The sequence below is a fragment of the Mesoplodon mirus genome (assembly GCF_964341445.2).
Source record: "Mesoplodon mirus genome assembly, chromosome: 4".
Taxonomy (NCBI): Eukaryota; Metazoa; Chordata; class Mammalia; order Artiodactyla; family Ziphiidae; genus Mesoplodon; species Mesoplodon mirus.
Genome location: NC_138979.1, coordinates 114,449,600 through 114,475,495, shown reverse-complemented (window position 1 = coordinate 114,475,495; position 25,896 = coordinate 114,449,600). Strand labels below are relative to the sequence as shown.

At 55.6% G+C, this 25,896-nt stretch overlaps 1 protein-coding gene across 1 annotated transcript; it reads left to right on the top strand.

Moving 5' to 3' along the window:
- Nucleotides 1-5,634: 5,634 nt before the first annotated feature.
- Nucleotides 5,635-25,896, top strand: LOC309802897 (myosin-7; the record flags this gene model as incomplete). The annotated part of the gene is made up of 38 exons (XM_082618770.1): nucleotides 5,635-5,835; nucleotides 6,094-6,237; nucleotides 6,530-6,686; nucleotides 6,858-6,885; nucleotides 7,510-7,618; nucleotides 7,702-7,794; nucleotides 7,898-7,961; nucleotides 8,379-8,477; nucleotides 8,707-8,810; nucleotides 9,473-9,611; nucleotides 9,718-9,836; nucleotides 9,945-10,094; nucleotides 10,378-10,548; nucleotides 11,160-11,469; nucleotides 11,740-11,807; nucleotides 12,141-12,228; nucleotides 13,017-13,134; nucleotides 13,280-13,403; nucleotides 13,686-13,822; nucleotides 14,070-14,325; nucleotides 14,952-15,194; nucleotides 15,344-15,520; nucleotides 16,331-16,476; nucleotides 17,610-17,700; nucleotides 18,403-18,792; nucleotides 19,024-19,150; nucleotides 19,309-19,427; nucleotides 20,176-20,372; nucleotides 20,917-21,100; nucleotides 21,274-21,439; nucleotides 21,577-21,701; nucleotides 22,268-22,576; nucleotides 22,817-23,020; nucleotides 23,900-24,025; nucleotides 24,238-24,513; nucleotides 25,420-25,515; nucleotides 25,637-25,771; nucleotides 25,867-25,896. The coding sequence occupies 38 exons, from the start codon at nucleotides 5,635-5,637 to the stop codon at nucleotides 25,894-25,896; spliced, it is 5,820 nt and encodes a 1,939-aa protein (XP_082474896.1).

The window sequence follows — 25,896 nt, the reverse complement described above, 5'->3', positions numbered from 1 at the left end:
CAATGTCACCACTTAGTCTGAGTGACTCCTGGTGGGACTCAGCACAGTGGCCTGTCAGTCATGCAGTGGTGTCTCTCCTGGCCTCAGGGCTGGGCTGTGGGCCTAGACTGGACCTAGGACATCCTGAGGACTGCCTCTTGGTCATGCTGCTCCAAAGGGCGGCCACAATCTGGGCGAAAGAGACCATGGGCCTGCTGGATCTCTGACCTACCTTGGCCCAGACCATCCCTTGAACCAAGTGGACTTAGTGGGACTGAGGGAGATGTGGGGCACAGAACCTATGGCAGGGAAACCACCTTACCTGCCTGCAGTCAGGTCTGTGTTCCTAATGCCCAAAGCGGCCATTTAATATGTCTAGGGACATATAGTGTGTTGGAACTGTGTTGGAACCTTTATCTGTGCAAACTCTAATGGCCTTAATTGCCCGTGACTATCCCCGTGTTACAGATGATGACACTGACTCAGAGAGGTTCCATGACTGACATCGACCACACAGCTGGGAAATGGAGGGGCAGGGTTTCAAAGTGGACCTTTGTGACCGACTCCAAAGCTTGCCAGGTTGCCCCGCGAATGCTCTCTGAGGCCTCCAGCCTAGATCCAGACTAGTCACACACCCCCAAGCCTCTCTTTTAGTGAGTTGTGCCCCTCTAAACACTCCCTGAAGGCAAGATCTACCTTCCCCAGCACCCCAAAGTAAACTGGGCCAGCCCCAGCCCCCCAGGCCCCTCCATCCAGCTGTCCACTGTCTATCGGAAAGCAGAGACTGGACAAGGGAGTGGGGGCAGAGCGCAGGGGGTCAAAGATTTGGAAGCCAGCAGGAAGACAAAAGAATGACAAGAAGCAACAGCTGTCTCTAAAGGGAAACCTGAGACAGGCACAAAGCTCAGGCCCTAAGCCCAGGCTCGTGTGGAGCCAGGGTAGGGATCCCCCCAAGGTCAGGGACTCTGGGGGCAGGCAGATAGGAGTGCTGGGCCACTCCAGGGTGGGTCCCCTCTCCCATGTGCACAAACAACCCGTGCCTCCTTCCTCTTCCTGGGCCAAGACCCCTGCCTCTTTCTACCCCTCTCCTGCTCCCATCCCTTTGGGTTTGGGAGCTCCTTTCTGATTTCCCTCTTTTCATGCTGAGGTCTCCTCTGATTTGCCCTAGTGCACCCCTCCTCCTCCCATTCCTGGTAGTAATTTTAGCAACTTTTCCTCTGAACTCCCGCTGGCATGTTCATAGCAAATGGCCCCTGTTTGGGCCTGACACTTGATCGGGGTGGTGACAGAGCCCAGACAAAGCAGTCACAATGCCGGGGAGGGGAGAGCAGGGGAGACAGATTACCTTCCTTCCACTCCAGGCCTTATTTGGTCTACCTTGGTGAAGCGGCCCTCCCTCGGGCCCCTCTTTATTTATAGCATTTCGCTCCTCTCTCCTTTGTCTTGTCTGCTATCACTCCAGTACACTCTGCACTCTCCCCACACACCCGCCACACGAGGGGCCCCTGGCCCCTCGCTCCTCCCACCAGGAACGGGCATGTGAGCAAAGGCACTGGCTCTAAGCTCAGGCCTGGATTTCACTTCTACAAACAGCTGAACAGAGCTGTCTGGAGGGAGGATCTTTGTATTGGTCACTGTTAGATCCTTATTGACTAGAACAATGCCTGGCACATCGCTGTTCCATAAATACTCGTTGAATGAAGGAATCAGCAAAGCTGCTCAGTCTTCAAACAGTAGCGAGCAGAAGGAAGAGAATCATAATGGAGCCAAGAGTAGGTGCCGGAGGGCTGGAGAAAGAGTGGGGATCTTTAGGACCTCAGACCCTCCAGTCTGTCTCCAAATTGGGGCACTGAGGCAGGGAGCCTAGAGGCAGACAGACGAGTACTATTCTGAAGTGGGGTGTGGAGAACAGTAACGCCATAACACCAGTAGGCCAGCACCCCTCAAACCCAACGGGAGGGAAACGAAGTACGATTAATTTACTATTACTAACTGTAGAAAAGGCTTTCGTTTCCACGCCACAGAGGCTGGCCCATGATGAAGATACTGCCTTTGAAGTGGCTCAGCTATCTCCCAAACACTCTTTGTGCATCTCAATTGCCTGCATCTGTGTCTGAGCCCTGGGAAACCAGGGAGGGGCGGCAGCTTTAGCTTGGAAAGATGGAGGGGTGGATGAAAAGAGATTTTGTGCTTCATCACCAGTCCTGAGGTCCCTACCAGTGGGCCTCATCGCTCAGCACCAGGCAGGGCCTGGTCGGGAACCCCCAGAATTTGATCTGCTGGGCAGGGCCTGTGGGGACTACCCAGCAGCTGCATACCTTGACACTGCGGAGCTGCGGCTGCATTGCACGCGCAGCCCCTGCGGTTCATGGTCCGCCTCCCACTTGCCTGCTCCCTGCCCCTAATGCCGCTCAGCACCCTCACACTGTGTCTTGGTTACCAAGCAGCCCTCACCGAGGCCCCCACCTGGATTGGCCCTACCCTGCTGCACACCCCCCTTCAAAGTGTACCTGTGCTGCACCCCATCCCCCAGCCTGCAGCTCTCCTTCCAAACAGACAGCTAATCAGATGGAGTAACCCACGTGCGCTGAAGAGCTGTGATTGGGAAGGAGGGGAAATTTCAAACCAAACCACGCAGTGGTTGCCTGGACACGGAGCCAGTGAAGCTTGCACACCCAGTTGCAGGAGGAGTGGCATCGTCTACGTTCTGTGCTCACAGGCTGAGCCCCAGCTCCCTTTCCTCCCCTCCTCTGTGGCTTCTCCTCAGGCCCCCAGGGAAGTGGGAGATCTTTCCTGTCCCTCTGCCCAACTTGCCAGAATACCAGTCTCACCAGAGCCGGAGAGATATCACCCCACAGAACACAAGAGGGGTGTGGGCAGGCACAGCTGTCTTGTTTAGGCATCTCCTTCTAGATCAGGGCAGCTGTATTATCTATGGCCCTGGGCTAGGGCATTATGTACCCGTGGGCAGAGCTAGGAAAACGGGCAAAAGGCTCCAAACTAGGACCATCAGGCAGCCGGGTCCTGCCCTCTGCGCAAAGTGGGTCCTCGAATTCTTGGACTCCCAGCCCTCCTTCCCAGGCCTCCCTCCACAGGCTGGGCTCCATCTCCATCTGCTGAGCTCCTCCCCACCGCCCTTGAATCTTGCTGCCCTGACTGGCTGCATGACCTTAAAGAAGGCATTTCCTCTCTCCACAAAGTGAAGGACTTGGACCCATCACTAAGACCTGTCTGGCTCTGAGGCTTGGTGACCTCAACACATTGCCCAGCCATCCAAAGAAATCAGTGCCCGAGCCAGAGTCTCCATCTCTAAGCTCCCTGGTCGTCGTTCCTGCCATTTGGCTGGGAAACCTCCTTCTAGCTGCCCCCATCCAGCCCCTACCCTGGGCCCAACTCTGCCCTACCCCTCTGCTGCTGACACTCAGCCCCGTCCTATCTCACAGTTGGATGCAGGACCCAGGCCAAGGAGCAGGAAGGACACTGTGCAAGAGGAACCAGGCTGGTCCTGGTGGGCAGGGGCCCTGAGGGCATCAGTGTCAGGGGCCAGGAGAGCACGGAGCGGGGGGGAGACGGGGAACAGAGGGCCAGGGCCCTGCCTGCCTGAGGTCATGGTGGTCGTGGTCAGTTCCCTCTCCCGCCAGCTGTGGAATGTGAGGCCTGGCCTGGGAGGTATTTTGGCTGTACTTGGAGCCATCCCCGCCCCCTGGAATCAGACCCTGCTCACTCCATGCCATAACAATGACAACCACTTCCAATTGTTTCCTAGCTGGAGGTGGCGGGGAGGGGAGCACGGTTTGGGAAGGGGGGGGAGCCTGGGGGAAATGCTTCTAGTGACAACAGTCCTTTCTAAATCTGGCTGGGGACTGGGTGCAGGTGGGGGTGGGGGGCGCCCTGCTGCCCCATATATACAGCCCCTGACCAGGTCACTTCCACAGCTCTGTCCTGCACTCTGTCTTCTTTCCTTGCTGCTCTCAGGTAAGAGAGTAGAGCTGGGGGCCTTTCTCTGGGAAAAGGGACCCCAGGTTTCAAAAGGGGCTCCCTGGAAACAGCAAGCTGTATGCAGGGCTTCATGCAGAGTACCAGGTCCGGTCACTGAGCACACATGGGAAGGTCTAAACATGCATGTATGTGCCAGGGGAGTGGGGGGCTCATGTGCTACAGGGGGAGATTTCTGTATCTGAGCATGTGGGACCAGAATGCACAAGAGGGGAGTGTGTGTGTGTGTGTGCGCGCGTGTGTGGTGTCTGAATGCATGGTGAGGGAGGCTATGTACCTCACTGCCTAAGACACAAAAATATCAACTGGGAGACATGTTTATGATCAGGCCCGAGGACAGGTAGGTCCATCTGTGGGGAGGGGCGAGAGGAAGGTGGAGGACGATTATTCAAGAAGTGTGCGCATAAATGCTAGCCTTGTGAGGCTTGCGATGTGTAACTACCCACGTCCACGCAGGCGGAAGGGCTCGTGTGCACAACCAGGAGTCGAGCCCACTGCCGTGTGTGTGCCCCCTGTAAAAGTTGCCCCCAGGCACAGGCACGTGGTGTGGCTATTCCTGTCTTCGTACCCTTGACGTTGCACTTGTGCTGTATACATACTGAATGTGCACGTCTGTTGTGGAGAGCATTCGGCTGTGCCATGGGTCTGTCTACGAGGAGAGACCCACAGGGGCTCCTCTCTGACGGCGTTCGCCACAACTGACGATAAAACGGGGACAGGAAGGATGAGAACTGGCTTTGGAGCCCTGAGACTGGGGTTCAAGTCCTGGCTCCACCACTTATTGTTACGTGTTCTTGGACAAGCAAGCCGGTTAACCTAGATTTCCTCCTCTGTAGAATGGGGTGAGGACTGAGTAGCAGTACGTGCATAAAAGTGCTCTGTAGGCTGTAAAGCCCCAAAATGTGACCACTGGTTGTACGTCAGGTGGCTCAAAAAGGCAAGCTTCACTAGATGGGGATAGGCAAGGGTGGGGCCATGTGCCAGGAGTGAGGAGTCAGGGGCTCATTGAGTTGACATCAGGAACCTGGGCGGGGAAAGCAAGAGAGAGGACAGAACCAGAGAAGCCACCACCACCGCCCACCCACGTTCAGGCCTGAGACGGAGGGAAGATGAAGGGCGGGGCCAGGGCGAGGCAGGGAAGTAGTCCTGACCAGCCTTCCTTCTCTCCAGGCCCCAGCCAGCTTGAGCCCCTTTCCTCTCAAAGGCACATTCGAGAAGCCAAGGTAAGGAGAGCTGAAGATGGGGTGTGGGGGGATCTGGGAAGACACACAACTCTAGTTTCTGCCTTGCCTTGGGAGCATGGCTTGGTGGCCAGGAGTTCTTACCTGTGACTAGTGAGGGAGCCAGGGAGGGATGAGGCTCAGAGACGGGTACAGTGGGTATAGTTAGCTTCCTGCTCCCAGAAGCTGGGGATACTCCTCCCTCCTCTAGGAGAGCCCCATCGGGGACAGAAGTTAGCCTCCCCCCTCTGCCCCGACAGGTTTGCTAGGGCGTTCTCGGGCTAGAGGATGAGCTCAAGGAACGAGGGACTCTCGGTGACCCCTCCTGAGCCCTGAGCACAGTGCTAGGCTTCGGGGCTCCTGCTGAAGGGGAGAGCCCCGAGAGGGGAGTGGAGGGGAGGGCAGCCAGCTCCTTTTCCCTCCCGCTGCAGGCGCAGCCATGGGGGATGCAGAGATGTCTGCGTTTGGGGAGGCCGCCCCCTATCTGCGCAAGTCGGAGAAGGAGCGGCTGGAAGCCCAGACCAGGCCTTTCGACCTCAAGAAGGATGTGTTCGTGCCTGATGTCAAAGAGGAGTTCGTCAAGGCCAAGATTTCGTCTCGAGAGGGTGGCAAAATCACCGCCGAGACGGAGTATGGCAAGGTGGGTGGCAGGGCCGGTGTGAGAGGCCACCATAGATGCCCCCCACACCTGGGTGGCCGGAGAGGGGTGCCACCAGGATTGCCCTTCCTCTGGGTAGGGACCTACTCCTTCCAAATAGCCCTTCTCATCCCCAGCATCCGGTCTTTCTTCTCTGGGACCCTGGGTCCTTATCTCATGAGCATCGTTGTCCTGTAACTTGCCCAAATCCTATCCCTGCTGAGGGGGCTGACAGCAGGGCCTGCACGTGGGCTGTTGCAGACGGTGACCGTGAAGGAGGACCAGGTGTTGCAGCAGAACCCACCCAAGTTCGACAAGATCGAGGACATGGCCATGCTGACCTTCCTGCACGAGCCTGCGGTGCTCTACAACCTCAAGGAGCGCTACGCAGCCTGGATGATCTACGTGAGTGCACCCCGGGACATCCCTCGCAATCTAGTGGCTTCCTGCTCCATGTATTTCCACCTCCTGGAGTCCCGAGAGTTTCTGTCTTTTGTGCCCAGGCAGTATTGGACTCTGTCCCAATCCCTGCATCCTTGGTGCAATTCTAATACCCTGAGGGCTGGGATTCCTCAGATTGAGCGCGCGTTCATACGTTTTCCTTTCTCTTCCTCTCCTAAGACCTTTCTCTAACTCCGAAAACTGCCAACCCTCCCCCTTCATCACTGGCAACTCACTCCTTGTTTGCCTCCCCTAGACCTACTCAGGCCTCTTCTGCGTCACCATCAACCCCTACAAGTGGCTGCCGGTGTACAACGCCGAGGTCGTGGCCGCCTACCGGGGCAAGAAGAGGAGCGAGGCGCCGCCCCATATCTTCTCCATCTCCGACAACGCCTACCAGTACATGCTGACAGGTGACAGGCCCCAAGCAAAGGGTTTCCTGAGGGCCCTTCCTCCTCCGGAGGGGTTCAGGCCTCTGGGAGTTGCCAAAGAGAGGCAGGGAGCTGGGGTGGGGTGTTGGGGGGAAGCCAGATGGAGCATCTTGTGTGGCTCCTGACTTTTCCTCCCCATTTCCCCCCCACCAGATAGAGAAAACCAGTCCATCCTGATCACGTGAGTGTGGCTCCTACCTGTTCCCTTCCAGAATCTCCCTGAGCCCAGCCCCTATCAGGACCCCAGGCCCTGTGCATAGACCCACGGTTCTCTTTCCCTCCACCATCACACCAGCTCTGATTTCTTCTCTGGCCTTCACCCTGACCTCTCCTTGCTCTCCCCCCTTCCTTTCTGCTTCCCATCCCTCTCTTATTTTTCCTCTCCCATCTCCTTCACTCACGCCCCTCCAGCCCATCACTCATTTATCCGTAATCCCAGTAACACCACGTCTTCTTCACCTCTTCATTTTCTTTCATCGTTCCCTTCGTAAACCTTCCGCATTCTTCCAGCCCCACCCATTCTTTTCCAAACAGCCCAGGCCCATCTCCTCTGATTGACTTTGCCCAGCTAAGACAAGGTTCCACCTGCCCAAATCCACACCTTCTTGTGGCATCCTTCCTGGTTGCTACCCTTTACCATATGTACGTCAGAGTACAGCTGTGTGTTTGAGATGCATATTACCTGGTGGCTTCCTGCTTCAGGGCTCCCCCTGCCAAGTAAAACTAGGCAATCTCTCCTGACTTTAGGCTTGTTGGTCTCAAACAATGTTTGTTCACTGCCTAATAAGCCCAACTGTCCCGACAGCGGAGAATCCGGGGCAGGGAAGACGGTCAACACCAAGAGGGTCATCCAGTACTTTGCTGTCATTGCCGCCATTGGCGATCGCAGCAAGAAAGAGCAGACCTCAGGCAAGGTAGGCCTACTGTCCTCCAGGGGCCTGCACCACAAAAAGGGAGGAGGAGGCCTCTCACCTGCTACCCTTCTTGACCTCTGCAGGGCACCCTGGAGGACCAGATCATCCAGGCCAACCCCGCCCTGGAGGCCTTTGGCAACGCCAAGACCGTCAGGAATGACAACTCCTCCCGCTTTGTGAGTGGTCCCTGACTTTGGACTTGGGATTTGGGCTGGTCAAGGGATGGGGTCAAGTATGAGCCTTCCCTCAACTCATCACCACTCTTCTCCACCTCTCCAGGGGAAATTCATTCGAATCCATTTTGGGGCCACCGGAAAGTTGGCATCTGCAGACATAGAGACCTGTGAGTGCCATGGATCTGCTAGGGCTCAGCCTGAGCTCACCCTCATTCCAACCATCTCTGTTTCAACCTCCCTCTTTGTCTTTCTCTAGGGCCCTGCCCCTCAGGCTCTCTCCCTCTCTCCATCTCTGTGTCTCTAGGTCTATATATTCGTCTCCTTCTGAGACTTCCTCTGATCTTTCTCCATCTCTGTCTCTGCACATCTGTGTGTCTTTCTCTGGGACTTTTCTTGGAGATCATTTCTCTCCTTCTGGGACTCCATCTCCATCTCTGTGTGTCTGTGTATGCGTCTCTCTCCCTCTCTTGTCTCCCTCTCCCTCTGTCCTTTTCTCACTACATTTATCATTCCTCTTTCTCTATTTCCTTATACTTAAATCCCAACCTTTTCTTCCTCTCTTTCTTCTCCCCTACTATTCACAGACCTTCTGGAAAAATCCAGAGTTATTTTCCAGCTGAAAGCAGAGAGAGATTATCACATTTTCTACCAAATCTTGTCTAACAAAAAGCCTGAGCTGCTGGGTGAGTCACAGCTACCAACCGAGACCAACTATCTCCATGGCAACCTGGTCACCTGGGCTTGCAGCTGCTTGTTGACAGGCCCTGGGTTTATGGCACTGCTGGATTCAGTTCTGTGGGATGTAGGACCCTGTTAAGCCCTGTTCATGTGCTCTGCAGGTCATGTGGCAGATAGCCCCAGGGAGGGCCAGGGGTTTGCACCCACATTCTAACCATGTCTTTCTCCCCCCAGACATGCTGTTGATCACCAACAACCCCTATGACTATTCATTCATCTCCCAAGGAGAGACTACTGTGGAATCAATTGATGATGCAGAGGAGCTTATGGCCACTGATGTAAGTGCATGAGGACCCAGCTGAGAGGTGAGGGGATTGGCGGTCAGGGGTAAATGGGGCCAGTTCACTGGCCCAGGAATAGAGCTAAGACACTGGCTGTCTGTTGTTCAAAGTGGTATGGCGCTCCCTGAGGACAAGAATGTGCCCTATAACCAGGGTGTGCTGGGGTACGGGTGTGGTAAGACAGGGCAGGCCAGTACTTGGTGTTTTTAATCAAAGCAGAGAGGGTTGAAAGCCATGGGACAGAGAAGCAGACAAGCCAAAAAACAAGGCATTAGCAAGGGAAACGGGGTAGTGGTGGTCATGCAGATGCCGTGGGCATGGGGCAGGCTGTTAGGTAATGAACAGGTATAGACACATAGGAAAAGTCCAGGCAGGGAAGCAAGGGTAGGGCCTAGAAGAGGGGTAACAGTAGGAAACATGAGTGGACAACTCACAGCACCTCCAGCGAACAGCCTGACCACTGATGCTGGGGCTGAGGCAGTCTACACCCCACCCGGCTCTTGTACCTCCCGTCTTAGTTTTGGAGTTCCCCACTGGGGATGGGGGTCTCAGAACTCACAGGGATTCGAGAGACAAGATCTCTCTCCAGCTAAAGAGGAGTCTCACTTACCTGCCATACTCCCATTTCTGGCTTCCACCAATATGGGGCCTGCCTACAGAATGCCTTTGATGTGCTGGGCTTCAGTGCAGAGGAGAAGAACTCCATGTACAAGCTGACGGGAGCCATCATGCACTTTGGAAACATGAAGTTCAAACTCAAGCCGCGAGAGGAGCAGGCTGAGCCAGATGGCACCGAAGGTGGGAGTCAGGGATGCGGGGAGAAGCCGTGGAGCCACTGAAGCCTACATCTGCAGAGGAGTCATCTCATCCTTTACCAACTTTGCTACCTGCCCTTTCCTTCCAGAGGCCGACAAGTCTGCCTACCTCATGGGGCTGAACTCAGCTGACCTGCTCAAGGGGCTGTGCCACCCTCGGGTGAAGGTGGGCAACGAGTACGTCACCAAGGGGCAGAATGTCCAGCAGGTGGGTCATCTTCAGAAGTTAAATGGGGGGCTAGCATGGTGCAGTGGGAGCTTTGCAACTCACTCTTTCCTACCACTCTCTTATCCGGGCCTCTCCTCCACCTTCCAGGTGGCGTATGCCACTGGGGCACTGGCCAAGGCCGTGTACGAGAAGATGTTCAACTGGATGGTGACGCGGATCAATGCCACCCTGGAGACCAAGCAGCCGCGCCAGTACTTCATAGGCGTCCTGGACATTGCCGGCTTCGAGATCTTCGACGTGAGTGGGGAGCCCGGGGGCCGGGAGAACCGTAACTCACTGGTTCGCACAGGCAGCCACTGCTGGCTGAGCCGGCTGCAGGCCAGGCGCGGGGATGGCGGTGGGCTCCGCAGTGGTGGAGGTGGTCATGTGTCTTCAGGGGGCTCTCCCTCCCCGCCCTGACAGGGGAGGGGAGGGACCAGCTGCACCCCTTGCCGGGCTGGACGCAGCCCTGGGCCCACCCCATGGGCCACGTTCAGCTGCCGGTCTGACCTGCTCCCCTCCCCCACCCCCCGCTCTGTAGTTCAACAGCTTTGAGCAGCTCTGCATCAACTTCACCAACGAGAAGCTGCAGCAGTTCTTCAACCACCACATGTTCGTGCTGGAACAAGAGGAATACAAGAAGGAGGGCATCGAGTGGGAGTTCATCGACTTTGGCATGGACCTGCAGGCCTGCATCGACCTCATCGAGAAGGTGCCGCTTCAGCCCCTCCGCCTGAACTCTCCACTCACACCCCACATGCATGAACGGCCCAGAAAAGCGGCAGACCCCTCTCCCTTCTGGGGATCACGATCCAGACAGCAGGCGAAACCCAAGCCCTAGTTCACAGAACCTTGCATTATCCTGATCACCGAGGAGAGGGTGATGCCTGGGAGAGCTGAGTTTCCAGAGGCTTGAGAGTGGACACACGGAGGACGGGCACCTCAAGGATGGCCTCCCACACCAGTGTGTTTGCGGCCCTGGTTTACCCATCAAGGAGCAGGAAGTTTGAGGGTGGCACAGGGGAGCATAAGAGAACACCTATTTTCAACCCCATCATCTCGGGGATCTGGGCGACGGAGTGGTATGCAAAGCACCTGTAGCACCCACATCCCCAGACTTTCACAAAGGTCCCTCCGAAAGCAAACACAGCCCCACCGTGGGAAGGCTTGAACAGGTGCCAGTCAATAGGTAACTGCACTCAGAGCTGACACTGACACCTAATACCCAAAGGAGCATCTCCATTTGCAAATATTGACCCTAGAGCAGGATCCATCTCCACCTGCTTAAAGCAGGCTCAGTGATGCTCTCCCCTCCACCCTCAGCCCATGGGCATCATGTCCATCCTGGAGGAGGAGTGCATGTTCCCCAAGGCCACTGACATGACCTTCAAGGCTAAGCTGTTTGACAACCACCTGGGCAAGTCCGCCAACTTCCAGAAGCCACGCAACATCAAGGGGAAGCCGGAAGCCCACTTCTCCCTGATCCACTACGCCGGCACCGTGGACTACAACATCATAGGGTGGCTACAGAAAAACAAAGACCCGCTCAACGAGACGGTGGTGGAGTTGTACAAGAAATCCTCGCTCAAGATGCTCGGCACCCTGTTTGCCAACTATGCTGGGTTTGACACACGTGAGTGGAGACTGGGACCCAGGGGACTGGGAGCAGGATTTCTGCCGTGGTTCTGAGGCAGGTCACGTGCTACACCCCACCACTTCCATGTCAGGCTGGGCCCCAAGCTTTACAGGTTCAGTGAGATAGAATTGGGTGGAGAAGCTGAGGCACCCACAGTGAAGACCCTCGCCTGCAGGTTAAATATGAAGGGAGGTTGTGATTCCTCACCCCCTGTCCAGACTCCCCACATGCACACTCGTCCCATTTTCTCGACTCTCCTTCCCACAGCTATGGAAAAGGGCAAAGGCAAGGCCAAGAAAGGCTCATCTTTTCAGACCGTGTCAGCTCTGCACAGGGTGAGTGTGTGACCCAGCGCCACCCCAGCCCCGCTCGCCCCCTGCCTGGTTCATCCCCAGCTCCTCCCTCTCAGTCTCTTCAGGCCCTTCCAGATCCTGTCCACACTGTCTTCTCTCCCCTTCATCTGCTGGCCTCGTCTCCCACTCCTTTTTCATCTCACCTCGCTCACTGTCCCTCCTGCCTCCCATCCTCTCCCCCTCCACGTCTCCCCTAGCCCGCCTTTATCCTCTAGCTCCTCGCGTTCTCTCTGTCTCTCTTTCCCTTCCTTCCTCTCCGCTCACTTCTCTTTCTTTCCCTTTGTTTACTTTTTCCTCTTGGGTTTTGGGCCACAGGAGAATCTGAACAAGCTGATGACCAACTTGCGCTCCACGCACCCCCACTTCGTGCGGTGCATCATCCCCAATGAGACAAAGTCTCCAGGTGAGCCCAAAAAGTCGGGCCCAGCCCAAGGCTGAGCCGCATTGCCCCGGGGTCAGGGCCTTCTAGGTCACCTCCTGAGCTCCCACCATGGAGCTTTCCAAATCACACTCTTATCACATTGCCCATGGAGTCTCACACACTACTTCCCACCCTGGCCACAGTGCTGCCTTACATTTGGAATGTGTGCTCAGAGTAACGCATTGCCCCGGGGTCAGGGCCTTCTAGGTCACCTCCTGAGCTCCCACCATGGAGCTTTCCAAATCACACTCTTATCACATTGCCCATGGAGTCTCACACACTACTTCCCACCCTGGCCACAGTGCTGCCTTACATTTGGAATGTGTGGCTCAGAGTAACGTGCAAGGCACTTTGATGGACATTACCTCATGAGTGCCTTACAACCGCTGGTGACACGTGTAAGGATTGTTTATCCCTTTCTGAATGAATCATAAGGAGATGGAGGAGTTCAGGTACCTGGGTTCAAGGCCTGGCTCTCTTCTGATCAGTTCAGTGACCTCGGTCAAGTCCCTTAACCTGTCTGGGCTTATTTTATTCTCTAGAAAATGGGCTATATCTGCCCTGGCTATCACCTATGATAACAGGCATAAACCATATAAAATAAGGACTGTGAAAGCCTTTCGGTTACTCTCAAAATATGGCTAGGAAAAAATACTGACTTGCTAAGGTTATAGGCCAGTACATGGCAGAGCCAGGATCAGAACCCAGAACCCTTGGCTCTTAGTCCCGTGCTCTCTCCACACACTCCTCCCTCTCCCCTCCTGCCACAGGGGTGATAGACAACCCCCTGGTCATGCACCAGCTGCGCTGCAATGGCGTGCTGGAGGGCATCCGCATCTGCAGGAAGGGCTTCCCCAACCGCATCCTCTACGGGGACTTCCGGCAGAGGTGGGTACCAGGGCCCTCCAGGGCTCAGGGAACAGGGGGAGCATGGGCAGCCTCGGGTGGGAGGGGAGTCTTCAGGTGGCCTCAGATTCTCTGGGCAGAGCAGATCAGTGCAGAACGTGGGTAACTACGGGCACCTCCCTCCCAGGTACCGCATCCTGAACCCGGCAGCCATCCCCGAGGGCCAGTTCATTGACAGCAGGAAAGGGTCAGAGAAGCTGCTGGGCTCCCTGGACATTGACCACAACCAGTACAAGTTCGGCCACACCAAGGTGAGGAAAGGGAGGAAACAAACTGATTACAGGAAGACCTGTCTTGTCCTTTGACTCCTCACCTCATGGCTCCTTTCCTTTTACCAACCATCTCAGGAACATTACTGAACCACGTGCTAGCCCTCCCCATGGACCAGACAGCACTGCTCCCCCATGCCAGCTCCAGCTGCCATTGACCTCCTTCCTCCAGTTCTTTCCTGCCTTGTTAGCCTCCCTAAGATAAGCACCCCCTCTTTTCCCTCCTGCCTGTCCTAGTCATGTCCACACACACCTTCTCCACAGGTGTTCTTCAAGGCGGGGCTGCTGGGGCTGCTAGAGGAGATGCGGGACGAGAGGCTGAGCCGCATCATCACCCGCATCCAGGCTCAGTCCCGGGGTGTGCTCTCCAGAATGGAGTTCAAGAAGCTGTTGGAACGCAGGTGAGAGATCTCAAAAGGAGGTTCTCAGGTCTCTAAGGCCCAGGTTGGTTCAGAGCAGTATAAGGAGAAAGAGCACACCAGGTCTTCAAATGACAAAGGGGGCACGACACACATACAGACACAGGGTGGGCCTTGCTGTCGGAGTGTGGGATGGATGGAGGACAGGGCCATGACCCAGGAGCCAAGGCCTCAGGACGGGAAGGAGGGAGGAAGCTCTCTCACCAACCTTCTTGCTGTGCCCCCACAGAGACTCCCTGCTGGTAATCCAGTGGAACATTCGGGCCTTCATGGGGGTCAAGAACTGGCCCTGGATGAAGCTCTACTTCAAGATCAAACCGCTGCTGAAGAGTGCAGAGACAGAGAAGGAAATAGCCCTCATGAAGGAGGAGTTTGGGCGCCTCAAAGAGGCTCTGGAGAAGTCGGAGGCTAGACGCAAGGAGCTGGAGGAGAAGATGGTGTCCCTGCTGCAGGAGAAGAATGACCTGCAGCTCCAAGTGCAGACGGTGAGGCTCCCGGGCCTCTGCTGGCTCTTCTGCCCTACCCTGCCCACATCCCCCACACACCCTGCACTTCCCCACCCAGGGGCTCACCATCTTGTGCCGTCATAGGCAGAGGATTCTGGAATCAACACTTCCAAAGACCTCCAAAGAGGTCTCTCGAGGGAAAGAAAGGGAAAGGGAGAAAGAACTAACTTAAAAACATGGGCTTTCCACTAGGGTTCAACCTGGATCCACAGCTTAATAATTTTTCAAACTTGGGCGAACAATGCATTATCTTTTAGTCTCAATGTCCTCATCTCTAGATGGGAAACAAAGCCACCCATCTCACTAGGTTGTAAATATGTAAAGTGCTGGCATCAACAGATGCAGTTCCCTCCCTTTGATGGAGGAACAGAGGAAGAGGGCCAGATAAAAAGACTTCTGGTTCCCTTCCTCTCGGCTCTCATCCCCCAGAGCTCCCGTCACATTGCTCTAAAACTCTTCCTCTCCCCATCCTTCTGAGGTTCTTCTCAGCTGGGGAGATCCTAGAGCTCCCCTCCTATTGTGATGGTGGAGCCTGTCCCTCCATGCACTTGCCAGGGCGAGGACCCCACCCACCAAACAGTCTCCCCTCTGTACCTTGCCCTCAGGAACAAGACAACCTGGCTGATGCAGAAGAACGCTGCGACCAGCTGATCAAGAACAAGATCCAGCTGGAGGCCAAGGTGAAGGAGATGACCGAGAGGCTGGAGGACGAGGAGGAGATGAACGCTGAGCTCACGGCCAAGAAGCGCAAGCTGGAAGACGAGTGCTCTGAGCTCAAGAGGGACATTGATGACCTGGAGCTGACGCTGGCCAAGGTGGAGAAAGAGAAGCACGCAACAGAGAACAAGGTGAGGGCAGCTCCCTCTGACTCCAGCCCAAGTCTCCTCAGGATTCCCAGACCTGAGTGTGGCCCTGGTCCTTGGCATTGGAGGTCTCCACAGATGTCTCCAGGTTGGTGACCTTTGACCCTAAAGGGGATGGGGTTCTTGGTCAACAGGTGAAGAACCTGACAGAGGAGATGGCTGGGCTGGACGAGATCATTGCCAAGCTGACCAAGGAGAAGAAAGCTCTGCAAGAGGCCCACCAACAGGCCCTGGATGACCTTCAGGCTGAGGAGGACAAGGTCAACACTCTGACCAAGGCCAAGGTCAAGCTGGAACAGCATGTGGACGATGTAAGTAGATTGTCACAAGGACCTAGGTATACCATGTCCATCTGTGCTTGTGTGTGTGTGTGTATTTGGTGGGGTGGGGTTGGAGAGTGCTCCCTCTCCTGACACCTTTCTAGAAGGGAGCTGGGGAATAGAAAAGGGGAGGGGTGATCAATTCTGATTTATATATCTCATCTTGCTGATGTGATCAACAGTAGAGGTGGGCTTCCTTATTTAACTTTATGTCCAAGCCTATATGTCTCTCCCTTCAACCACAGGATTTAGAGGGTTATCTCGTAAGAACATGAAACATTTTCTTGGGAATTTTCTGAAGCTCCTCAAGAATGATCTTTGGATTTCTAATATTTTAGCCAGGATCTGATCCTCAGTGATCATTGTTCCCACAGGTAGTCCTTTGAGCATATCTCTACTGAATCACTCTTTATCACTCTGTGTTATCATTACTGAAGTATTGGTCCCAGCCATAGACCGGAAGCTGCCTTTAGGTGGGAACTTGGATTTATTCAATTTTGTGTCTACAGTGCCTAATATGGGGCCTGGTATCCAGTAGGTGCTTGTAGGATGCAGAAGGAATGAACGTAGCTTTGGGATTTCATCCCACAGTCATTCATTCGGTCGTTTACCAAATAGTTACTGAGCAACCCTCCATGCCAGGTGCTCTCACAGTCCCCCGGCAACAACTGGCCATTCTGGAGAAGCTTTCCCAAGTCTTGACACCTCTCAGGATTCCTCAACCACAGAGGGACCAAGCTCCCAAATCACCAAATAAGGATGTTTGGCCTAACAGGGCACATTGGTCCTTTTCTCCACCAGCTGGAGGGATCCCTGGAGCAGGAGAAGAAGGTGCGCATGGACCTGGAGCGAGCCAAGCGGAAGCTGGAGGGAGACCTGAAGCTGACCCAGGAGAGCATCATGGATCTGGAGAACGACAAGCAGCAGCTGGATGAGCGGCTAAAAAAGTAGCGTGTTCCCCGCCCCATCGCCCTTCCTCCCCCGACCCACCCACCCCCCCGCCCAGCAGACTGTTCTGCCCATGGCAATATTAGCTGAGCCAAGACATCCATCCTAAGAGGCAACAGCCTCATGCAGCCTCCATAAGTAGGTGCAAGACTGTGGGCAAAGCCTCCAGGAAGAGGGCTTTCCTCCCCCAGACACGCACATCAGTGCCCGGCAGGCCTCCCTGCCAAAAGTCTAACCCGGATCCCTCAAGCCCTCTCTTCCTGCTGGGCACTCAAAAGGGATGGAAAATAACAGCTCACCCCCTTTATACACAAGTCTCTTTGGAGACCAGTTGCTTAACATGGAGGAAAGCTCCACACAAAAGCCTCTCAGGTAAATCCTTTCAGGTCCTTCACAGAGAGCTCAGAGGACCACAGAGAAATGGCTCAGCCACCACGTATGAGCAGTGCACGGTCTGGCTACTTCTTTGTTCAGTGATCTTGTGGTTCCAATTCTTATTGCAAGATCTTCCAAAATGTGTAGATCCACTTTCATACTTGGTAAACAGTGAGTCTGTGGGGCATTTTTGGATGATCAAAGATCTTATGGTGCTTTAGGGTCAGGACTATGAAAGGCCGTGAAACTCATCCTGGTCTACAGTCTCACCAGGAAGTCTTCACACTTCCCCAGACACAGTACTTGCTGAATGAATGAATAAATATATGATCCCAGTGATCCTCAAACCACCTTTTAAGAATGGTACTTGAATCCCACTTACTAAAGAGGAAAGGAAGGCTCAGAAAGGTTACCAAGTTGCCCAAAGTAACAGTGACAGAATTAAAGACCATCAGAGCTAAAAGGGGCCTTTGAGTCGACCTAGTCCAACGCCTTCATTTTACAGACCAAAGAAGGGAGCATCTCGGAGCCCAGGTCCTGTCACTCCACCTACAGTGCTCTTCCTGTTATATTTCCTATTGAACTTCAATCCTTCAGCAGGTGTTACACTTTCAGGGACCTTACAACAGCCCTGGAAGCTGGGGGTTTTTTGATGAAATTTTGCTCCTCGTTTGTTTCATTACCTTCTCCAACCACTGGCAGGCCCTCCTGGAGCCCAACCAGCCTCCCTTGCCTCACCCTCCCTCCTTCCCCACAGGAAGGACTTTGAGCTGAACGCCCTCAATGCGAGGATTGAGGATGAGCAGGCCCTGGGCAGCCAGCTGCAGAAGAAGCTCAAAGAGCTTCAGGTAAGGTCCCTGGGCTGGTCCTCAGCCCCCCAGCCCTCCTCCAGGCCGTTCTCGCCCAGCATCACAGGCACTGGCTCTGTGTCGGTGAAGGGAGGTGCTGGGCCATCACAGTTCCGCTGTGGAGCACCTCGAGGAGGGCTGGCTGATCCAAGGATGACATAGGAAGAGATCTTGAAACACTCACGGGTCTGGGGACAGAAATCCCAGCTTCCTATATCAGCTGTGGTTCAGCTGGTGACTATGGGAGTCCACTGCCAATCTCTGGGTCTATATGTCCTCCCTTGTTCCCTGTGGCTTTTAAGGCCCCTTCAGCCCTGATGGTCTGTGACTTCAGTTCTTACCTCTAGAGTGGACACTGTGTTGGGTCTTTAGTTGTCTGGTCAGACGAACCTGGCTCTCTCATTCCAACTTCTATTATTTTTGCCACAAAACTGCTTAAACTATCCTTGGAACACAGGTCTCTTTGTCCTTCTTCAAGAGCAAGCTTCAACCACTTTCCTTCCAATAAAGAGAATGTACAATGTTCTGGCCCAAACTCAGCTGTCCAAACCATCTCACCAAAATCCTTTTATTTCTACCTGTCCACTGGTGGAACTAAGCTGCCTGCTGTTCCAGACAGGCCAGGAGCCTTCTAGAGCCCTGGGGAGGGGGCTCTGATGGAGGGGTCAGGCGGTGGGTCTGAGCCCCCTATACCCTGCCCAGGCACGCATCGAGGAGCTGGAGGAAGAGCTGGAGGCCGAGCGCACTGCCCGGGCCAAGGTGGAGAAGCTGCGCTCAGACCTGTCCCGGGAGCTGGAGGAGATCAGTGAGCGGCTGGAGGAGGCCGGCGGGGCCACGTCCGTGCAGATCGAGATGAACAAGAAGCGCGAGGCTGAGTTTCAGAAGATGAGGCGGGACCTGGAGGAGGCCACGCTGCAGCACGAGGCCACGGCGGCCGCCCTGCGCAAGAAGCACGCCGACAGCGTGGCCGAGCTGGGCGAGCAGATCGACAACCTGCAGCGCGTGAAGCAGAAGCTGGAGAAGGAGAAGAGCGAGTTCAAGCTGGAGCTGGACGACGTCACCTCCAACATGGAGCAGATCATCAAGGCCAAGGTGGGCCTCTGCTCTCCTCTCCCCTCCTCCAATTCCCTCCACCTGCCTCCACTTTCTGTCCGTGTCTCCTCTCTCTTCTTTGATGGTTCAGCTTCCCGCTTCCCTTCTTCGACCCAGTTCTTGGACCCTTTCGTTCCTCCATGCCTTTCTCTTCCCTTCTCCTTTAATTGCACCGCTCACACCCCTTCAGCACCCCCTACATAGATCGTATGACTCCCCTTCCTGTCTCAGGCTAACCTGGAGAAGATGTGCCGGACCCTGGAGGACCAGATGAATGAGCACCGAAGCAAGGCCGAGGAGACCCAGCGTTCTGTCAACGACCTCACCAGCCAGCGGGCGAAGCTGCAGACCGAGAACGGTGAGCCCCACCCTAGTCTCCCAGCTTCCTGAGCCACCCCAGGCTTGGATGCACACACATACCTCTCCAGAGAATGGGACCTGAGGGTTAGGGGAGGGGTTGGGGGAGAGAGGACTGACTGACCTTTGAGAGTTGAGCGTGCCTCGGTGCCTCTCCAGGTGAGCTGTCCCGGCAGCTGGATGAGAAGGAGGCGCTGATCTCCCAGCTGACCCGAGGCAAGCTCACCTATACGCAGCAGCTGGAGGACCTCAAGAGGCAGCTGGAGGAGGAGGTTAAGGTGAGGCCTGGACTCAGGGCACTTGGTCCAGCATACTGGCTGGCCTCGCATCCACATCACTTTCTTCCCTAAGAATGAGGCTTGCCGTCTACCCAGTATTTTCCCATTTTCCAAAAGGGATAATAGCCCAGACTCTACCACGCGCCTCCTTAATCTATTCCCCATGCGGAGGCCCTCTGTCTTTCTGCTGCTGTCTCTGGAGGGCATGAAGTAAGGGTGCCCAGGTCGGAGGGAGTGAGGTGAGGAAATAAACTAGGGAAGTGTGATGGCCTTCACTGGGTATAGGTATGGGATGCAGAAACTGTACAGGTGGTCCTGGGATTAGCAGGGCAAGCTGAAAACTGCAGAAAGAAACTCCATTGGTTCCTGAAATTCTTCACACTTTGCTGGGCTCGTGAAAAAGGGAAACGACTATGACTTTTAAAAAAGGCCAGGGCTCAAATCCTAACCTGCCTCTTAGAGCTTGGTGATCTTGGGGAAATGAACTAACCGCTCTGAGCCTCCGTCTCCTTCCCTGTAAAACAGGGGTGAGGATGATAACGCCTGCTGCAGTGAGTAGCACGGGGGGACGGGCAGGAAGCGTTCTGTAAATAGTGCAGTGCTGTACGGACTTTTTTCGCTTCCACTAGGGATTTAGAGATAGGTGAGGCCATGCGAGGATACTGAAATTTAGGGTGAGGAGACGGGCAGGAATTGGAGTTGCATCACAGGGAAAGCTGAGCCCGCCTCCCGGTGCCGCCCCTCCCAGGCAAAGAACGCCCTGGCCCACGCGCTGCAGTCAGCCCGGCACGACTGTGACCTGCTGCGGGAGCAATACGAGGAGGAGACGGAGGCCAAGGCCGAGCTGCAGCGCGTCCTGTCCAAGGCCAACTCAGAGGTGGCCCAGTGGAGGACCAAGTATGAGACGGACGCCATCCAGAGGACCGAGGAGCTGGAGGAGGCCAAGTGAGTCCCGGGCGGCCTGCCTCTGGCTGAGGCCCCTGTGAGGGTAGGATGCAGCCCAGCCCACTCCTCAGTGGGTCCGGCACAGGGGATGGATGCTTAGCTGCGTTTTGACCACACAGAGGACCCCGCCCTGGCCCCACCTCCTTCTCCTCTCAGGGAAGCTTTTTGCTCGCGTTATGTTTCTCATCCGAATATAAGACGAACAAAAGGTTTGTCTGAGGGCAGAGTGCTCCCACCTGGGGCAGGGTGCCATGGCAGGGGAGATGGGGGTGCTCAGAGCCCACGTGTCCTCCGTGTCTGCAGCCTAGAGACTAGGGAGGCCTCGCAAAGGGCCCTCCGGGTGCTGTGGGTCTTCACACCTCCCAGAACCTCTGCCTGCCCCATTCTCAGCCCCTGGGCCCGTCCTCAGGTTTCTCCAACTATGCTTCTGAGTTTTCAAAGACTGTTTCCTACAAGACTCACAATGTGTACCCTTGTCCAAATCCACACCCTCCGTCCTCCCCACCCTCTCCCACCACTACCCCCCTTCCCCCAACACGGGCAGGAAGAAGCTGGCCCAGAGGCTGCAGGACGCGGAGGAGGCCGTCGAGGCCGTCAACGCCAAGTGCTCCTCGCTGGAGAAGACCAAGCACCGGCTGCAGAATGAGATCGAAGACCTGATGGTGGACGTGGAGCGCTCCAACGCGGCCGCCGCGGCCCTGGACAAGAAGCAGAGGAACTTCGACAAGGTGGGCCCAGGCTGGGCGCTCGCAGCCAGGGGCCAGAGCAGGCGGGCAGGCGGGAGTCAGGAACGTCCTCCCAGGAGGCAGAGGCTGGGAGGAGGCTGAGCCCAGGAGAGGGGCCTGGGCGCCCCTGGAGGTGGGGCTGGGGCTGCCCGGTGAGCCGCGTCCTGTCCCCGCAGATCCTGGCCGAGTGGAAGCAGAAGTACGAGGAGTCGCAGTCGGAGCTGGAGTCCTCGCAGAAGGAGGCGCGCTCCCTCAGCACCGAGCTCTTCAAGCTCAAGAACGCCTACGAGGAGTCCCTGGAGCAGCTGGAGACCTTCAAGCGGGAGAACAAGAACCTGCAGGGTGCGGGGCCCAGGCCGGGGGCGGGGGCGGGGGCGGGGCAGGGAGGGTCCGCACGTGGCGCCACCCAGCGGCTCCTAGAGGCGTGCCCCGCGTTGGACCCCGGCTGCCCCCAGCTGAGCGGCCCGCCCCTCCCACAGAGGAGATCTCCGACCTGACTGAGCAGCTGGGCTCCAGTGGAAAGACCATCCACGAGCTGGAGAAGGTCCGCAAGCAGCTGGAGGCCGAGAAGCTGGAGCTGCAGTCGGCCCTGGAGGAGGCCGAGGTGCGCGCACAGGGGTAGAGGGGGTGCAGGGGGTGGGAGAAGAAGCTGAGCTCTAGACTATGGTCCCTGTTCTCATCTCCCTTTGTTTTGTTCACTGCTTCATTCTCAGAGCCTAGAACAGTGCCTGGCACATAGTAGGCACTCAACAAATATTGCGGAATGAACGAATGAACCGGTCACTCACTTCCCTTCACACAAACATTTTACCTGTTACATCTTAGACAACATTTCCTGTTTCACTCCCCCACCCCGCTTCCATCTCTGCCTCCCTCTTCGGGTTTTTACATTCTGTGCCTGATTGCCTCGGTTTCTTTGGCAACACGGCTCTCTTCATTTTCCTCTTTGTCTTCATAGCTTGCTCTCCTCTGTGAGAGCCTGAATCACCTTCTCTTAGGACTTTTTTTTTCTTTCTTTCAAATTCTCTTTTCTTCTTCCTCCTTCTGCTTCTTTGACTGAACCACTTACACCACTCTTGAACTCACTTTGTATCCACGATTCATGGACAGACCCCTGCCCCAACCCTGTGCCCTGACTTCCTCGGACCCTCTCTCCCCACCCCCCTCCAGGCCTCCCTGGAGCACGAGGAGGGCAAGATCCTGCGGGCCCAGCTGGAGTTCAACCAGATCAAGGCAGAGATGGAGCGGAAGCTGGCAGAGAAGGACGAGGAGATGGAGCAGGCGAAGCGCAACCACCTGCGGGTGGTGGACTCCCTGCAGACCTCCCTGGACGCGGAGACGCGCAGCCGCAACGAGGCCCTGCGGGTGAAGAAGAAGATGGAGGGCGACCTCAACGAGATGGAGATCCAGCTCAGCCACGCCAACCGCGTGGCCGCCGAGGCCCAGAAGCAAGTCAAGAGCCTCCAGAGCTTGCTGAAGGTACCTGGTGACTCTTGGAAGCAGGAAGTCACCTCACCCAGAGAGGGGTGGTGGCCGAGTTGGGGGGTGGCGTCCCATCACAGCACCAGATCCCTCCTGCCCCGGGGCCGTCGCAGACACCTCCCACAGGTCCCACCTGAGCCACCGCCAGGGGCTCTCCACAGCATCCAGTTCAGCTGACAGCCTTCTGATGGGCCAGAGCCCAGCCGCCTCTCTCACGCCCACTCTCCTGATGCGCAGGACACCCAGATCCAGCTGGATGACGCGGTCCGTGCCAACGATGACCTGAAGGAGAACATCGCCATCGTGGAGCGGCGCAACAACCTGCTGCAGGCCGAGCTGGAGGAGCTGCGGGCCGTGGTGGAGCAGACGGAGCGGTCCCGGAAGCTGGCCGAGCAGGAGCTGATCGAGACCAGTGAGCGGGTGCAGCTGCTGCACTCCCAGGTGAGAGGCCAGGAGAAACCTGCCGAGCAGCAGAGCCAGGACACCTAGCAATGCTCTGAATCAGATGCCCTGAGAAAGCATATGTCCAACCTGGATCATAAATTATTTCATCTCTTGGACCAGCTCGCCTCTGTTAGTCATGGCTGCGGAACCACAATCTTGAGAAAGGGGTCTACACTTAAAAGCTAAGAGTGTCATGGTGGATTGGTGGTGCCTGGCAAAATCACAGATCTGGGAGTCGTGGAATGCATGCTGTTATGTGATATCCTACATCTAGAAGACAGCCAGCCTCAGCTTGCTGTATTAAAATGGGACTTTTGGAGTTGATAGAAGCACAACTGCATCTACTTGCAAACCAAATTCTCCACAGAACACCATTTTTCTGCAATCCCATACACACTGTTTTCAGCTATACTCGGTAATGAGTTTTTATGTCCATCTCACTGCACTGCCCTGTGGAGTTTTGTTCCGTAATCTAGTACATATGGGAATGACATCACCCACTGATGTGGTCCTCTCTTCCTTACCCCACTCGTTCTATAACTATAATCACTTCCAGGATACAGTCCCTTTAACCAAGTTTTTCCCATTTTCCTTGGAATATTTTCATACTCCTGCACAGACATGTTACTACAGAGCTCAGGAGTAGAACTACAGACCCTTTCCTGCTTGAAGTCTTTCTTCAGAGCTGAGTCCCTTTAGATATATTGTGTAGAATATATCTATTTTCATAGGAAAAGAGAAAGCAGGTGCAAAGCAAGGAAAATACTAAAAGCAAGACATGTTTTTTAAAAATGACCCATTCTAATTTTCTCTGGGTAAAAGTGTAGAATCAGGCAGCAAAGCATACATTCAGTAGTTTTCTTTACCTTTATCTAGAACACCAGCCTCATCAACCAGAAGAAGAAGATGGAGGCAGACCTGTCCCAGCTTCAGAGCGAAGTGGAGGAGGCAGTGCAGGAGTGCAGGAACGCCGAGGAGAAGGCCAAGAAGGCCATCACGGACGTGAGTGACCGCTCCCCTCCTTGCCCTCCCCAAAAGACTCGAACCAGGGCTGTGGGTCCAGGCCAGGCCACTGTGCTGTAACAGCGCTGACTCTGCCTCTCTGTGGGTTTGAGGGCCTCGGGGAGCAAATGGCAGGATGGGCAAGAGGGGATCCTTGATGGGAAAGAAGGGGCCCCGGGGCCCTGTTCTTTTACACTCTCTGCCGTGCACAGGCCGCCATGATGGCGGAGGAGCTGAAGAAGGAGCAGGACACCAGTGCGCACCTGGAGCGCATGAAGAAGAACATGGAGCAGACCATCAAGGACCTGCAGCACCGGCTGGACGAGGCCGAGCAGATCGCCCTCAAGGGCGGCAAGAAGCAGCTGCAGAAGCTGGAGGCCCGGGTGCGGGAGCTGGAGAATGAGCTGGAAGGCGAGCAGAAGCGCAACGCAGAGTCCATCAAGGGCATGAGGAAGAGCGAGCGTCGCATCAAGGAGCTCACCTACCAGGTGTGGGCGCGGCCGCTGCTCTGGGGCCAGGGCCTCTGCATCATGGCATGAAGCCAGGGTGACAGCCACCCCAGAGGGATGAAGTGTTCTCTCTTAGCCTCTTACAGGTCAAGGAGTGAGAGTACAGGCCCTGGCTGCCCTGTTTCTCCTCTGCCTGACCCTGTTCTACCCTGAGTGTCCCCTGGCTCAGAGGGCAGTCTCTGAGCCTCCTGGCCTTCAAGTTCCACCTCAGCATTCCCCCTCAGCCTTTCCCCTGCAGACACCAGAGCTTGAGCAGAGCTCACCCAGCACAGATTACCAGAAAGCAAATATGTAGCCAAACCTTAGCCTGGCGTCATCACCACCAAAAAACACCAAACCATTAAAACGAATCTCAGAACTTTTCGGTTACTCAGGGAAGTGTAGACTTTAGCTCTTATGGTGTTTTCTAGAATCAGACTGTCAATTAGATTTTCTTTCCATTCCAATCCAGAGAGTCACCATCCCTCTATGCATACTGTCCTTAACCTAGATCAAGTCAATGTCATTTCCCAGCAGCCCAGGAAATCCCGTCAGGCCTGCAGTCCCAGAGTTCCTGCCAGCACACGCTGGGTTCTAGAAACAGGGGGCTTACTCTCCATGGGCCTCCAGGACCCCCCAGGACCCCCCAGGGCCTGTGCACACACACACAGTTTTGTGTGCAATTTCCGGGAGCCCATCCACTCCCTAGACTCTTTCTTGGTACAAACCATTAAAAGTATTCGTACCTTTTTTGATAAGAAATTGTAAGGAGAACTCACGTGTTTGGTGAGGATCCAGAAGTTGAATTGGGTCAGGATATTGCATTCAGGGTAAAGCTGATGAGTGGGGAAGGGGCTGCAGTGCTTCCCCATGACTATGCCATGCTCACTTCTGCCCGACCCCCAGACGGAGGAGGACAGGAAGAACCTGCTGCGGCTACAGGACCTGGTAGACAAGCTGCAGCTGAAGGTCAAGGCCTACAAGCGCCAGGCCGAGGAGGCGGTGAGTGACCCTGATGGGGCCCAGGCCTGGAGGAGGGGACAAGGAGCCGGCCCCCAGGCTGGGAGTCTAATAACCCCTGGCCCCTCTCGCCTCATCCTCCCACCCCCCCGAACCCCCACAGGAGGAACAGGCCAACACCAACCTGTCCAAGTTCCGCAAGGTGCAGCACGAGCTGGATGAGGCAGAGGAGCGGGCGGACATCGCCGAGTCCCAGGTCAACAAGCTGCGGGCCAAGAGCCGCGACATCGGCGCCAAGGTGGGTTTCCAGCACGGCAGCACCCACACACACATCGGTCCCCCTCAGACAGAGCCCCTCGCACCAGCATCCTTCCCCTTCATTCACCCCCACAGCTGAACCCCACGACCCCAGAGGTGGGGTAA